The sequence below is a fragment of the Phyllostomus discolor genome, chromosome 12, assembly GCF_004126475.2.
Source record: "Phyllostomus discolor isolate MPI-MPIP mPhyDis1 chromosome 12, mPhyDis1.pri.v3, whole genome shotgun sequence".
Lineage (NCBI taxonomy): Eukaryota > Metazoa > Chordata > Mammalia > Chiroptera > Phyllostomidae > Phyllostomus > Phyllostomus discolor.
Window position 1 is genome coordinate 60,949,483 of NC_040914.2, and position 16,477 is coordinate 60,965,959.

General features: G+C 44.3%; 1 protein-coding gene across 4 annotated transcripts in view; it reads left to right on the top strand.

Annotated features, from left to right (window-relative positions):
• Positions 1 to 19: 19 nt before the first annotated feature.
• PRMT7 (protein arginine methyltransferase 7) overlaps positions 20 to 16,477 on the top strand; it is a 45,124-nt gene continuing 28,666 nt past the window's right edge. Inside the window, exons 1-4 of one of the 4 annotated variants that reach the window (XM_028501950.2) lie at positions 20 to 145; positions 2,865 to 3,030; positions 6,799 to 6,835; positions 12,528 to 12,677. In XM_028501950.2, coding sequence (XP_028357751.1) covers positions 2,936 to 3,030; positions 6,799 to 6,835; positions 12,528 to 12,677 — 282 coding nt within the window. In that variant the 5' untranslated portion in view covers positions 20 to 145; positions 2,865 to 2,935. The other 3 variants (XM_036012053.1, XM_036012055.1, XM_036012054.1) reach the window with 3 other exon arrangements.

Genomic DNA, 16,477 nt, shown 5'->3' on the forward strand with positions numbered 1-16,477 from the left:
TAAGTTCCGTTTCCGGGCCCCGCCCCCGGCACGCTCTGCTGGCGTAGGAAGGTCCTGCCCCCTCACGCCGACAGCGGCAATGTGGCGGTGGCGGCAGAAGTGAATACAGCGCTACCCACGGCCGGTGAGGCGCTGGCCATGTGGGGTAGGTGGGATCGCTTTGGAGTCCCGGATGCAGCCAGCATCCTGTTCTCATCTCCAGGCCTCCGGCGGCGGGGTCTGGCGTGGGCGTTCTCGGATGCCGGGAGACGCAACTCTGCGGGACCCTCGAGGACCTTTCTAGAGTCCACATGTGGCGGCTCAGAGCGCCGGGGCTGGCAGGAGAGCGGGGTTCCAGGCGGGCCCCGGCTCTGCAGTCCTCTATGGTGATTGCCGCTGGCTGGGCCCATGGGTGGAGCGCCTCCGCGGTGAACTGATTCACAGGATGTACCTGGAGTCTCCCCTCAGCAGAGCTTGGGATGGTGGTTTCCATTTCCTCCTTGTAAATGACTACAGGAGTTGACAGCTCTTGGAGAATGAAGAGGGGGCCAGGCTATCTCCTGAATCTGGAGTGCGGTCCCCTTTGGGGAGAGGACAAGTCAGTAATAGGTGACGAGATGTATCCATAGGAGATGTATAGTGCCTCACCCTGAGAGGTTGTAGAACACGGTTCCCCTTCTCAAGCATTCATTTAGATTAATATGAAGCCAGTGACTTACCTACAGCTCTGAAAAGACCCTGTGGTCCTGAGCCACATCACAGACCAAAAGGGCATTCCACAGGATGAGAGTTTCTAGACCCTCCACAAGATGGACCCCATCGACATGTTTGACTCCTTGTTCAGTTTAACTTAAGCTAAACTGATTTGTCCGCTGTGCATGACAGCCTAAACCTTTCTTGTGTGGTTAAGTGCCCTCTTCCCACGCCCACCTAAATCCTACCCGTCTTTTAAGCCTTCCCTGAACATTCAGTGAGATGTGGTCTTTTCTTTTTAGTATGGCATTTGTGGACACAGTCTTCTAAAGCACATGACAGATACAGGTAGTTCTAGATATTCTGTGTTTTAAAAAGAAATAGCATATGAGATGTGCAGAGCTCATTTTAGCAATGGTTTTTCAGACGAGGTTGTAAATCATTGGTGAGTTACAAACTCGATTTAGTGAATCATGATCAATGGAAAAATGAAATAGGATAAGGTATATGAGAGCCTTGCCCATAGGAAGGCTAAATACGTACTGTTTTGTGAAACTTGTCAGTTATATGTGCAAGTGTGTGTACTGTGACTCGGGATAAAATGTATTTCTTACTGGGGGTTTCAGAAGGGCTGAGAGTGCTAGGTTATGGAGTAGGTAAGCTGGGATTATAGAAGCAGAGTTTTACGGAAAGTCAGGTTGACTACTTTGAACCGGGCCACTGACTGCCTGAGTCTCTTCTTTTCTGAAGAGAGTGTTTCCCATCCTCTTGTATAAGAATCAATGTATACTTAGTCTAGATAATTTCAAAAGAAATTCAATAACTCTGACCAGTAAAATGCCTCCGGAATATTTAGGGGACCTCCTCCACAAAAAGTGATCAGGTTTCCTGGAGGTGGATCAGGGTTTAACCGGAAATGAAGGGGCAGGTGGAACACTTGGTGTTTCTGAGTGTTCAGAGGGGCCACTGGCAGAGCCTCATTCCCGCTGAGACGTGCCTTCACACTTTGAGCTGTGGTGTCCCTCTGTCTCTCAGAAATAGCTCTCTTTGGGGGAAAAGACCGTGTAAGACATTTTATCTGTCTAGTGGCACTCTTTATCTGAAGCAAAATTTTTTTCAGATGAAGGCTTTTTGAAGATCACTTTTAACATTAAATACTGGGTAGATGAGAAGTATTTATTATAAAAAACAGTGACGTATAGAGAATGACAGTATCATGAGCACCTGTATTCCCACCACCCAATTTAAGAAAAAGACTATTACTTTTGAAGTCCCCTGGGCGGCTCTCCTTGATCTCACCCTTTTCCCTTTCTTCTTAAAGATTTCCACTGTCCTATTCCCTGCTATGTGTTTTTGTATGATACCTAAAGAATGTATTGTTCTATTTGCATAATTATACATTTTATATAAATATTTTAAGATTTTATTGATTTTATTTATTTTTAGAAAGAGGGGAAGGGAGGGAGAAAGGAAGAGAAATATCAATGTGTGGTTGCCTCTCACGTGGTCCCCACTGGGGACTTGACCTGCAACCCAGGCATGTGCCCTGACTGGGAATCGAACTAGCAACCCTTTGGTTCACAGCTCGAGCTCAGTGCACTGAGCTACACCAGCCAGGGCCTATATGTTCTGTGACCTGCTTTTGTGTGTGCGTGATTTGCTTTTGTTACCCCTCAATATCAAATTCCTGGGATTATCCATGTTTGTGTACAGCTGTGACTTATATGTTTAGATGAAGGTTTTCCTAATTTGTTTGAATTGCTCTATCTTTGTATTTTTCCTTAAACTAAGTGTTTAGTATCCCTAGGTAGTATTGTTGACACTCCTTTCGCACCATCCCAGTCTCTGTTCTTTCCTACCAGCTCTTTCCTCTCCTTTATTTCCCTTCTCACCTGCTTTTATTTGAGGCTATTCCCAGACCTAATGTTCAAACTAATTTGACCCTGTTGCAATCACTGAGGACTGCTGAAGTTTTCACATAGCTCTGTGAACTTACGTATTATAGTTTTTGATGTTATGCGTGGAATATAAAACCAAGTAACTTGCTGTAAAAATGAAAATACTGGTTAACAAATATTTTTAGGTGGATTTGACCTTTTTGTCAATGTCTTGATTTCTTTATTTCCCTTTTGTTTTCTTGTCTTTTAACGTGTTTTTTTTCTTTACATTCTTGGTCATTATGATGTGATTAGATTTCTGACCACCTCAGCTGTCCATAAGAAGTAAGCTGGCAAGTGATGAAACTGAGGACCTGATTGGCACTATGAAAGTCTTCTGTGGGCGGGCCAATCCGACCACGGGGTCTGTGGAGTGGCTGGCAGAAGATGAGAACTATGATTACCACCAAGAGATTGCCAGGTAACAAGGGCTTGTTCACAGTTGGCTGCAGCTGGCGAGGGGGGGTACTTAATCTCAAAGCAGATGCCTTGGAAGCTGATCTGATTGCGGAATAAGATGTCACCCAGTGCTGCTGGGTAGGTGTTGATCCTGAGCAGGTGTGGTCAGGCAGGCAGGTTTGTGTGAGAGTTAGGCTGAGTCGTGCCTGCGTGGGGAGTTGGCGGGTCTGTGTAGTGGAGCAAAGAAGACCCAAGGTTCAGTCACTGTAGGAGAGTTTATGAAAGTTTTATGAAATGATGAACCAAAAGGTCTCCAGTTCCATACCCAGTCAGGGCACCTGCCTGGGTTGCAGGCCAGGTCCCTAGTTGGGGGTATGCTAGAGGCAACCAACTGATGTAGAATCTCTTGCACATCGATGTTTCTCTTCCTTTCTTTCTCCTTCTCTTCCTCTCTCTCTAAAAATAAATAAGTAAAATCTTTTTAAAAAAGAAAGAAAAATGCTTTTTTTTTTCTTTGAAGGGATATTTAAGAGCACGTGTGTTCCTGTCTTTTAGCAATTATTAAGTGCATACACCATGCCAGCTCTGTGCTAGAGCTGTGAATACCAAAATGAAGAGGAAAGGGTTCCCATCCTTAAGAAATGGCAGTTTTGTGAAAGAGACAGACGTATAAAAAATTACAGCACTGTGAGATAAAGGCGAGTAGAAATGGGCTCAAAAGTTCATGCAAGCAGCAGGAACCAGCTAGGCTGGGGACACTGGTATCTAAATGGAGAGAATTGCTTTCCCAGCAGCAGGGATTACATACACATTTCCAAATGAGCTGTCTGGGGTCGGCAGGCAGTACAGTGTGCTGGAGCACGGTGTACCATAGGGCTGTCTTGAGAGAAGGTGCTGAAATGGTAGGCAGAGGTCATGTTGTAAAGGTTGGTGAAAAATACAGGAAGAAGAACATGAATATGCATCTGGGCTCTGCTGATTCTTAACTCTGACATTGGCCAAGCTACTTAATTTCTCTGAACCTGAATATAATAATCCTTAATATACGATATATTGGGTCAGCCAAAAAGTTCATTTGATTTTTTTCCTGTAAGATGGCTCTAGTAGTGCTTAGTTGTCTTTAACTTCATTCGAAACAGTTTTGTTAGATTGTATTGTGACTGTTGTCATATAAGTGTGCATTTTAAAAAAACTTACCAAAATGGGTGAATCTTTGTGTAGCCACTTTAATATTGAAGAAAATAAGAACATTTTCAGCATATTATGCTTTGTATTTCAAGAAAGGTAAAAACACAACTGAAATGCAAAAAAAGATGTGTTCAGTGTACGGAGAAGGTACTGTGACTCGAACACGTCAAAAGTGGTTTGTGAAGTGTCGTGCTGCAGATTTCTCACTGGACGGTTCTCCGCAGTCGGGTAGACCAGTTGAAGTGGAAAGCGATCAAATTGAGACATTAATTTAGAGCAATCAGTGTTATACCATGTGGGAGATAGCCAACATACTCAAAATATTCAAATCAATAAAGTTATTCATGAAAATTTAAAGTGTGTTGTTTATTTTTTAAGAGTTTATTTGCTTATTTTTAGAGAGAGGGGAAGGGAACAAGAAAGAGGGAGAAAAACATAAATGTGTGGTTGCCTCTCATGTACCTTCTGCTGGGGACCTGGCCTGCAACCCAGGCATGTGCCCTGACTGGGAATTGAACCAGCAACCCTTTGATTCACAGGTCCCTGCTCAATCCACTGAGCTACACCAGTCAGGGCTCTTTTATTTTATGGAATAACTAAATAGGCTTTTTGGTTAACATAATAATAACAATAATAATAATAATAAGTTTTAATGTAATATGTATCTCATCATAATACCCTTATCTTAGGGTAGTTCAATGATCAAATGGGATACAATATATGGTACAGAACAAGGGCTTAAAAATATTTCTTTTTAAATACCTTGGACCATATTATCTGAGTGATTGAGATGTTAAACAAAGGAGAAAAAGGAGTAGTCTGCGTTTGGAGCATTCACTGAGAGCAGTGTGGAAAGTGGGCTGGAGGGAGTGTGGATATTGCAACCCCAAAGCAAAGACAGTGGAGATGGAGGAGACAGCTTGAGTTTGATGACTCATAGGCAGTGATGGAAGGGGAAGGAAAATTCAAGAAGCAGCAGGATTTCTGGGCAGAGTGACTAAGTGGATGAGCTGTTGTTTCCTGAGAGGAGGAACACAGGAGGAATTGGACATCCAGTAGAGATGCCAGTGGACAGATCTGTGGATCTGGACCCAATCTGCAGTTGTTAGTGAGAGTCGAAACAAGGCTCTTGGAGATGGTGTGGAATGAGAAAGGTAGAAAGCTGAAGGAACCCGGGAATAGCTGAGGAGGCAGGAGTGTCAGGAGGAAATGGCCAGATCACAGAAAGAAGGAGAGCATTCAGGAAGAGGGAGTGTCCAGCAGGGCCAGAGAAATCCCGGATGTTAGCAATTGGAGTGGTGCTTGAGGAGAGTGACGTCAGTGGAGTGGTGGGAAGCGGGTGGATGATGAGGCAGGGAAGATGGGGAGTGAAAGTGCCTCTTAAAAAGGGGAGAAAGGTATAAAGGACCAGATTGCAACTAAATAGCCATAGGGTTCAGATGTGAAAACCTTGGTGTGTCATAAAAGAACCTTGTTCTTTTAGTGCAGTGCTTCTCAAAGCGTAGGATACGGATTGCCTTTGTCACAGTTGCCTGGAACACCAGTTCAAGTGCAGATTTCTAGACTTCCAGCCGATCTTCTGGATCAGAATCTCTTCGTGTGTGTGCTGGGGATCTGCATTTAAAATAAGCCCTGCAGTGATTCTGATGTTGACCGGAAGCTGGAGGTCCTCAGCTCCCACCTGGAACTCTCAGAGAGTATCTTTGCGCTGGGCCTGTGGAGCTCTGAGGACTCATCCCGACCCTGCTGCAGGCTTTCGAGTTTGTAAATGCTGTGGTTGAGAACATGGGTGATCAACTCTCCCCTTAACGCTCTATGGTTCGGTAAACTCCTAGTGTTTCCAGGTGATGAGTCATAAGGGAAAGTGCTGGGCGCATTCTCCTTAGTGTTACATATGTGATTGTCCAAACATACAAATATATGTAAGATTATGTAAATTAATATGTAAGATTAATATATGTAAAGTGTTAGAAACTGAGTCTGAGTTACTCCGAGGGAAAAAAATGTGCGATGTATAACGTGATCAGTGTGTTAGTGGCTTTGGAGTTAATGTGACTAATACTAGAGCATTCTTCGATCTGAGGTTCTTTGCTGAAAATAAATATTTGTCTGAGATTTTTTATGTACTACCAGAGAATTATAGCATATAACTGTCAACGTAAGAAATCCCAAACCTATGGAGAATTTTTATAATGGTTTATTTGAGCCAAACTACTGACATATGTTGGGGAGCAAGATCTCAAATGCTCCAGACAGTAACAGTTTTGCAGCTTCTCTGTATTTGAAGTTGAGGAGGAAAGTAAGATTAAATGGAGGTGGGGAAAAAAGCAAGGTGGGAATTGGATTATAGGATAGTTAATATTATCAAGGTTGGTTTATGTCAAAGGTGTATTAACTTAGGAATTTATGATGGAATCATCCTGTGAGGTTACTTTCCATACCCCCCCCCCCCCCTTTTTGTCCACATAATTCTATTAAAATAGTTTAAAATCTGCCTGGATGATTTGTTCCATCTGATTTAAGAATGCATTTATATATGTATGTGCATATGCTCATATGTTGGTGTTTGCAGAGGTTTCTGACCTGTCTTTTTGTTTTTTAGATCTTCTTATGCTGATATGCTGCATGACAAAGACAGAGTAAGTGTTAAAGGAAACCATTATCTTGATGTGTGGTTTTGAAACTTTGTATTACTGCAAGGTTAAAAACTTGCCCCTGGGGAAGATGAAGCTCCCTTTGGAGTCATGATATTAGAATGATGCAGAGTCAGTATGGTGTAGTGGTTGGGAAATCAGTCAGGGGCTGTTCTAGCTCTGCTCTTGACTTGAGTGTCAGCTTGGAGAAACCAGGGGACCTCTGTGGTTTATTAAGTTTTAAAATAAGCGAGGTGCCCTGGCTGGTGTGGCTCAGTGGATTGAGTGCTGGCCTACAAACCAAAGGGTCACCTGTTCCATTCCCAGTCAGGGCACATGCCTGGGTTGCAGGCCAGGTCCCTGGTTGGGGGTGTGCGAGAGGCAGCCAATAGATGTATCCCTCACACGTTGATATTTCTCTCCCTCTCTTTTCCCTCCCTTCCCCTAACTTCAAAAAATAAGTAAATAAAACCTTAAAAAAAAGTGGATGTACTAGCTGATCTCCATAACCTCTAGATAAAAATTCTCTAGTTACATGATATTTCGCCTTGTGTAGTCAGTTTGAAATTTTAAAATAAAATCTGTAGAGGTCACTGCAAACTGTATTCTGTAAAGCAGATTTGGCTTTCGTTGCAGAATTATGTTTCAGCTTTCCTCTGTTCATTTTTTCTTTTGTCTGAGTTTTCCTGTTTGAGTTATGGTCTTGTGATGTTAGCAACCCAGAATCTCCTGGTCTACCAGAGTGCTTGACGAGTCGATCTTACCTGGATGGTTTGGGAGCTAGGAGGCCTGAAGGAGAAGGATGCAGGAGAGTTTAAAAACTGAGCAGTACAAAGCAGGAGAGGGATCAAGGCATGTGGTCGGGTTGGTCATGAGGCTGTGCTGGTGTCTCCTGCGCCCAGCCCTGGCTCCCTGCCCAGCCTACTCTGTGGAAGCCCCATGACAAAACGACCTTCTTAAGCATCATTAGTGCGTAGGCACCAGGTGCCTCCCTCATTTTCTTTTTTTTTTTTTTTTTTAAATCACAGGTGACTTTTTTTTTTTTAAATTTATTTATTTATTTCTAGAGAGGGAAGGGAGGGGGAGAGAGAGAGAGAGAGAGACAGAGAGTGGGAGAGAATCATCAATGTGCGGTTGCTGGGGGTTATGGCCTACAACCCAGGAATGTACCCTGGCTGGGAATCGAACCTGGGACACTTTGGTTCGCAGCCCGAGCTCAATCCACTGAGCTACGCCAGCCAGGGCCTCCTCATTTTCTTTATGTACCTGAGTGCCTTAGGATGTGGAATGCACATCGTTGTTGGCTTTTGACTACTCCTCTCTGGCTCCAGTGGTCATGGCTTCTTATTAGACTCTTGGGACTGTGAGTGCCTCTGGTTTTAGTGTCATCTACAAAATGCCATTTGTCCCAGCTTCTAGGGAATTTGGATAAATGGCATTGCCATCCATCCAGTCAGCCAAGCCAGAAAGATGGCACCCTTCTCCTCATTTGAACCTGCAGCGTGTTATCAAATTCTGTGCATCTGTCAACCCCACCGCCATCTCAGTCCTCATTTACTGGCGTTGGCCCCCCTTTCCTTCCTGTGCACAGCGGCCCATGGTTTCTCTCTGCAGTGCTAGCTGACCATGTTACTCTTCTGTTTTAACTTTTCAGTGGCCTCTTGTTGCTTTTGGGATAAAATGTAAACTCCTCGGCAGAACATTCATAGCTCCTCATTATTTAACCCTTTAATTTCCGCTCTTCCTCCCCAATTCTGCACACAAGGAAATGGGATCAGAACTTGCTGGTTAGTGGCAGAGCCAAGGTAAACATACCTCTCTACACTTCGGCGTGGTGCCTTGCATTTTGTTGTTTTAGAATAAGCATCGTCCCATAACCGTCTCATACCTGTTTGCCGTCAGTCCTGGTGCCCATCCCAGCCAGCCACTGATCTACTTTCTGTCTATCATTTTGCCTTTTCTAGAAATTTCCTATAAATGAACTTATATGATATATATCTTAGGTGTCTGGTTTTATTCATCATATTTTTGAAGTTCATATTGAGTATGTATTAGTATTCATTTCTTTTTATTGCTGAGTAATATTCCATTATATGGGTATGGATATAGATACTATATATAGATACTATATCCATAGGAGGCCTTGCAGACAAGTTATTTGTTGCCATGGAAATGTGGATGAAGCTTCAGAGAGTTCAGAATGAATTAAAAGTACAAGAGTTTATTTGGAGAGCCTGGTGTGATCACTGTTCTCTACATGGCAAGCAAATTGTGTGCATAAGGTTGTGCACACAGGTGGAGACCATTCTGGAAAGGACCTCAGTGGGGACTGAGGACCCACTGTCCTGATGGGAGTCAAGGTGCTGGTGTGATGCTTACCTACAAGCATGCACACCTTTGAGCCTGCGGGTGCTTGAGGGAAATGCTGAATCTCTCAACAAAACTGGGTATTGAGAAAGGATGGGCAGCAGCCCTGACCCAGGAGCAGACGGGGTGGGCGGGGAAGTTGTGGAGCTCCAGTCCCTTTCCCCCATCTTATCAGGTAGCGGGAGTCAGCCCACCAGGCTTCCCCCAGGCTTCTGGGAACCTAAGGAGCAGGTCAGAACACCAGATGATCTAGAGGACTTTCACTGGGCAGGGAACTTGGGGGGAGGGGGGACAGGCTGGAAAAGACCAGTGTTGGAGAACATTCTCACCTTTGCTCTGCTCTGCTCCTGTCCTTGCCAAGGTTTTTAAAAGCTGTTACTGGTATATACAGTTTCAAGTTGATTTGATTTGGAATCCTGTAATCTGAGTTCTCTCTCTCTCTTTTTTTTTAAAATTGTTGTTTAAGTACAATTTTCTGCCTTTTACCCCTATCCCAGCCCACCCTCCTGAGTTCTCTTAATTCTAATAATTATCTGTAGGTATTTTGGGTTTTCTTTGCAGACATTCATCTTATCTGAGAAAAATGACAATTTTGTTTTTTTTTTTTCTAGACCACCTCTCAATTCTTCTTGCTCTAATGCTGTGATTTTCAACTGATGTGCTATAAGAATTTTTTTTAAAATATGTTATTTATTTGTTTTTAGAGAGGGGGAAGGGAGGGAGAAAGATTGATGTGCGACAGAACATCGATCGGTCAGTTGTCTCTCGCACGCCCCCAGCCAGGGACCTGGCCTGCTACCCAGACATGTGCCCTGACCAGGAATTGAACCAGCAACCTTTTGGTTTGCAGGATGATGTTCAACCCACTGAGCCACACCAGTCAGGGCAAGCAAGAAGTTTTAAAATACACAATACTTGACTATTTAGTTGAGGGCACTGACCTCTTTTACTCTAGATTATCAGATAAAACAATGACAACAGCCAACACGATAGCTGTTTGGTGTGAATGAATCAGAATTATACTTTTCTTTTCGTCAGATCAAAAAATATATTTTTTGGTGTATGCCACAGAGTTTAAGTAATTAGTTTATGTGTGCCATGAGATGCAAAAGGTTGAAAATCACTGCTCGAGTGTGTTGGGTAGAATATGTAATTTGATGTCATTTGCTTCATGTTACTTTTTTTTTTAAGATTTTATTTTTTTATTTTTAGAGAGAGGGGAAGGGAGGGAGAAAGAGAGGGAGAGAAACATCAATGTGTGGTTGCTTCTTGCATGCCCCCCACCGGGGACCTGGCCCACAACCCAGGCATGTGCCCTGACTGGGAATTGAGCCAGGGACCCTTTGGTTCCCAGGCCCACGCTCAATCCACTGAGCCACAGCAGCCAGGGCCCTTTTTAAAAAAATTATTTGCTAAATGTTGTTCATGATCTCCTTTAATCTGTCTAATATCACAACATATATATTGATATTACCCGCTCGCTGCTTTCACACCCGCTCTTCGTCCCCAGTTTTTGGATTTTTGGTTCTTTCTGTCCCTTTACATTTTTTTAACTAGTCTTACCAGTTCATTGATTTTATTAGTCTTTTGAAATAACTAATTTTTATCCTTGTCGATCTCTGTATTTGTTTCTTAGTACATCATTTTTTTAAAATTTAAGTTATTGTTCAATTACAGTTGCCCATATTTTCTCCCCACTCTTCTCACCCACCCCCTCTCTCCCTCCCTCCCCCTTGGTTTTGTCCATGTGTTCTTTATAGTAGTTCCTGAAAACCCTTCCCCCCTCCCCCCTGGCTATTGTTATATTTTCCTTAATTTCATTAGTACATTAATTTTTTAAAAGATTTCATTTATGTAGTTTTTAGAGAGAGAGGAAGGGAAGGGGAAAGAGAGGGAGAGAAACATCAATGTGTGGTTGCCTCTTGTGCATCCCCCACTGGGGACCTGGCCCGCAACCCAGGCATGTGTCCTGACTGGGAATCGAACCTGTGACCTTTTGGTTTGCAGACTGATATCCAGTCCACTGAACCATACCAGCCAGGGCTAGAATTTCATAATGTTCAAAATTCTTTTTTTTTTTTTAATTATATGTTTGTTATTGAGATTTCTAACTTGATTACACTATGGTCAAAGAATATTGCCCTTTTGATACTGGTTCTGCATTAGTTATCTACTGCTGCATAACAAATGATCCCAAAATGTAACGGCTTAAAATGGTTATTATCTTAGTGTCTGTGGGTCAGAGATCTGGGTTCCACTTGGCTGGGGCTGCTGGCTCTGGGTGTCACAGGCTGTGATCAAGGTGTCAGCTGGTAGGGTAGTCATCTCCAGGCTCCCCTGGGGGTGGATTCACTCCCAACTGTTTTACCTCCTGATATTCTGTATTAACTTTCCAGGTCATCAGTACACTTTTAAAGGAGTTACAAATATCATCTCGTGATTTTTAGTTATCGTCAATGGAAAGTACTTATTCAGCCAAACTCTTACAGATGGAAGATGTATCTGTTAAATCACTAAAGACCAGAACTAAAAACCTGCACGCTGCAAAGAAATAATTTCCCAAGGGGGAAAATATATTTTAGACAAGGAGCCGTATGAATTAGAGTCCAGTAAGGAAATCAAAAGCCACGCTACACATTTCAACAGAGGGAGTTGCTTACACAGGTGTGGGAGGACTGGGAGGCAAAGGAGAGAGTTGAGGTAAACTGGTGATGGGAAGGGCAGGAAGCAGCTTCCTTGCCTCGGACTGGGGAAACAAAGGGAGAAGACTGTGAGGTTTTTGGAATCTGGAAGCTGGGAGGAGAGGTCCTGTGGAGCTGGTGCTCAAATCTCCCAGAGGGACCTGTGTTCCAGTGCTGCTGCTACCTCAGGGGCCCGGAGGCTGGGCGGGAGCCCTGGCGGGAGCTCGGGAACCAGCTGCCGTGCCTGGGAGGATACCGGTGAGAGCAGTAGCCACACGGGAAGGAGCAGCCTTTTTCCCTCCTCCCTTCCAGTCACCCTCTAGATCCTTGTGTGCCTGTGCCTCACAGCTGGAAAAAGGAGAAGGTGTTTCCAGAGCCCCAGCCCCAGTATCAGCAAGCAGACTGTGGAAGAGCAGTATGGGGGGAGAGACAGTCTCTTACTGAAGGGCAAGAGGCTGGCCCGGTGCTTTGGCGGTCTCAGGGCCTGCCCGACTGGGCTAGCCGGTGCTGCTCCTCAGGGGGCCAGAAGGGCCATGAGGTTGTGACTGACACTGCTGCGGCCAACCATGACTCCAGAACTTCACGAAGCACCTTTCTACTTATTTACAGTAACTAATATGAAGTGACAGCTATTTCTCCCTTTCTCTTAGAATATAAAATACTACCAGGGGATCCAGGCTGCTGTGAACCGGGTGAAGGAGAGAGGGCAGAAGGCCTTGGTTCTTGACATTGGCACCGGCACCGGACTCTTGTCAATGATGGCAGTCACAGCAGGTGCCGACTTCTGCTATGCCATCGAGGTAAGTCACAGTCATCAGGTGAGTCCCGCTGCTTGTGTGGGAAGTCTGTTAGGCACCTTGCACTTTGCCTCTCCATTTGTTCACAGACATTCCTGGAGCGCTCCTCAGTCTCAAGCACAGGGCTGGGTTCTGTGATGCATGGGTCACCGGCCAGCAGTGATCACGGAGCGCTGCGGATGGCTCGACGATAACACATGAGAAAAAACATGCACAGAGACAGACTAGGTTCTGTGAGGAAGTAGGGATGAAATGCCCACCCCCCTAGTGGGGAGTGCGCCGATTGACCGTCCATACCTGCTTTTATTGGGCTCATTTTGCATAATAATTCAGGTAAAGTACAGTACTTATCAGGGGGAAGTAAGGAACAGTAGATAACAAGGAACTCTGCCGGTCTATTTTGAGTCGGGGTCAAAGAGCTGTAAGACTTTGAGGAACAAACTAACTTCCTCCTTGGACCCCTCTCATTCAACTGAGAGCATTCTAAACAAAGAAGGTTTCACAGTAATTTACATATTCTTTCTTAGGCCTGATCACCCAGGGAATCCGCCCTTTTCAGCACAGAGCTGCACCACCCTGTCATTGTTTCAGGCTTAGGTGGAGCAGGGGAACTAAGGCAACCAAGAGATAAGGAGATTTTCTCCCAGATGATGAGAACTCAGGCTATGTCAAAGCCGAGGAGCGAGGGTCCATCACCCCCTTTTGCTGCAGCCTCCCAAGTCCTCCTTTTGGGGGGCCTCCCAAAGTGATCGTGCCTGTCTTAGGTCGTTCCCCCCTTGGGGAATCTTACCCGTCTTTGGCTAACTGACCAAGCTTTTGGGGGTTTAGTTATGAATAGAGCAGCAGAAGCAGCATTCCTGCCAGGGAGATAAGCTTTTGTCTCCTTGCTGGCTTATGGTTCCAAGGGCATTCCCTTAGCCTTAGCGGGGGTTTCAGCTTCTGATACCAGTCAGGGCGGTTCCCAACAGTTCTGAGGATGTAGAACTGAACTAGATACAATGTCTTCCTCCAGGAGCATCTTTTCTCCTCTGAAAACAGTGGTTCATGCCCTGGCCGGCATGGCTCAGTAGGTTGAGTGTTGTCCCGAAAAGCAAAAGGTTGTCATTTTGATTCCTGGTAGGGGCACATGCCTGGGCTGTAGGTGTGGTCCTCTGTTGGGCACATACAAGAGGCAACCGATTGATGTCTCTCCATCTCTTTCTCCTTCCCTTTTCTGTCTCTAAAAATAAATAAATAAATAAATAAAATAAGTAAGTAAATAAATAAATAAAATCCTTAAAAAAAACAAAAAGAAAAAGAAAAACAAAGCTGATTCTCAGCCTTGGCTGCATGTCAGGATCTCAGCATCAGTGAGGAGCTTTAAAAAATACTGATGTTTGCAGGGGGTGGGGGGAGGCTGAAGGTGGAGGTGGGTATCGGGGCATAAATGGTAATGGAAAAATACAATAAAAAATGAACTATTAAAAAAAATACTGATGCCTAGCTCCCCCTCCAGATTTTGATTTAATTATTCTGAGCTGTGGCCTGGGTATTGGGAGTCCTGAACACGCACCAAGGTTGAGATGCACTGCTTTAAATGTCCCTACAGAGCCAGCTATCTTACTATGTTTACCAATAGTTTTGCAATCTGCCGTTTCTTTTTCATAATAAAATATTAAACATATCTTTCTGATAATGCAAATAATACATATCTTTATAGGAAATTTGTTGAATATAAAATAAAAATAGTGTGTTAATTCAAAGTTAACCATTGCTAAAATTCTGGTGTATGTTCTAAGCTTTTGGGGTAAAACTTGGTTCACATAGTGATCGAGTTGCCAACAACAAAGTCCCGGATTAAGAGTGGCTGAACCAAGGTGGAGGTGTTTTACTTTCTCCCAGGAAGTTTGGAAGTCAGCACCGCAGGGTGTTCTCCCAGCATTCCTTTCAGATGCCTCTCCCACCATCTCTGCCGCATGGCCCTCATCCTCATGATCACAGTCTAGAAAGGTGGGCGGTTTCAGCTAGGGAATACCGTGGTGTGTTTGGGGACCAAGGTCACCCAGAGTCTCAGCAAAGGGTGTCATGGTAGACAAAGCCATCTGCAGGACCTGAGTGCCAGGGTAAAGAGTATTAACTCTACTATCTTGAGTTAGGTGTTTTTTGTTTTTTAATATTGTTTTTATTTATATTTAGAGAGAAGGGAAGGGATGAAGAAAGAGAGGGTGAGAAACATCAATGTGCAAGGGATACATCAGTCATTTGCTTCTCACACACCTCTAATCAGGGCCCTGGCCTGCAACCCAGGCACCTGCTCTGACTGGGAATCGAGCTGGCGACCTGTCTTGGTTCACAAGCTGGTGCTCAGTCCACTGAGCCACACCACACCAGCCAGGGCTCGAGTCAGGTGTTCTTAACCTAAGATGAGGATAATGGGCTTCCGGTCTCCATGAAAGAAAGTCCTGAGAATTGTATGTGTATACATGGCGTGTCTGTGGGACTGGACAGTTGTCTTGGGATTTCATAAGAAGGGTTAAGAGCCACTTCTCTACCTTTTGGGGAGTTTTCAAGGCTTTTGAGCAGACACAGAGAAATCTGTTTTAGGATGATTGCCTTGATATCTTCAAGTAGATTTTATTCTCATTACCAATGAGGAAACTAAGATAAGAGGATGAAGACTTGATTAGATCTCACAGTTAACAACCAGGAGAGCTAGAATTGGAGCCCTGGTCTTCGGGGCCCTCATTATGGAGCTCGCTCAACAGTGATAGCTTTTATGGGAGGGTGTGTGTGTGTGAGTGTGTGTGTGTGTGTGTGAGAGAGGGAGAGAGTGTGGATTTTCTAATGTGAGCGTCTGAGGGGACAGCAATGCCCTAAACTAGTAAGAGGGACTTGGAGGAAGATGCTTACTTTGTGGGAAGGAATGGCATTTCATGTTGGGTGTGTTAAATATGTATGGATTGCTGATTAGAAATAGAGTGAGGACATGTTTTTTGACAGATTGATTGGACTGTGCTCTTGGGTTTTCCATATTCCTATCTCATTTAACTGAATTTCTAACTCTCCCTTGCTGTTCTAGCCTGCGATTTCTGTTGCAAATGCCTAGAAAACAAAGCGTGGTCCTGGCTTCCTCACTTTTTCCTTTTTAAGAACAAGAACTTTCCCAGGAATCTCTAGCAAACCTCTCCTTTGGTGTTGTTGGCCAGAATACAGTTAAGTCCCATTTAACTTCCCTCATCCCTGGCAAGGAGAGTTCATTTGCCCAAAGACCAGGCAGACACACCACTTGAAAATAGGTTCCAGACTGATTCGAGGGCAGGGGAGGACACAGAATGATGTTGGGAAGCCAGCTTTAGCGTTCATTCCGGGTAGTAATCTGGGTGAGAGAGATCTTGAGCTCTTGGTGGCTAAGGAGGTGGAGCTGTCCGTGGTCAGAGCCTGAAGGGTCAGCAGACGGCTGAATAATATGTTAACAGGTCTGAGGGCAGAGGGTGTGGTATGCGCTTGGGATACTTTTGGGGTGGAGGCAAAGTGATTGGTGAGAACGGAGGGTTTGAGGCCCTCAGACTACGTCTAAAAACATCAAGCCAGATCCTAGAAATAATTTGAAACAGATTGTGAAGGTAGTTTTTTTCCCCTAGCCGAGCACACAGGTATTGTTTAAAGAAGAATATATAGGATCCAGCAGAAGTAACACCTGCTTGAGTGTGGTTGGTAGGTGTGTAATATGAGTGTGATAATTTCTAGTTTAAATTTGAACATTTCACCTAAAATGTTATATGGTGTGCTTGAGTGTGATATTATTATGTTGTAGAATTATATGC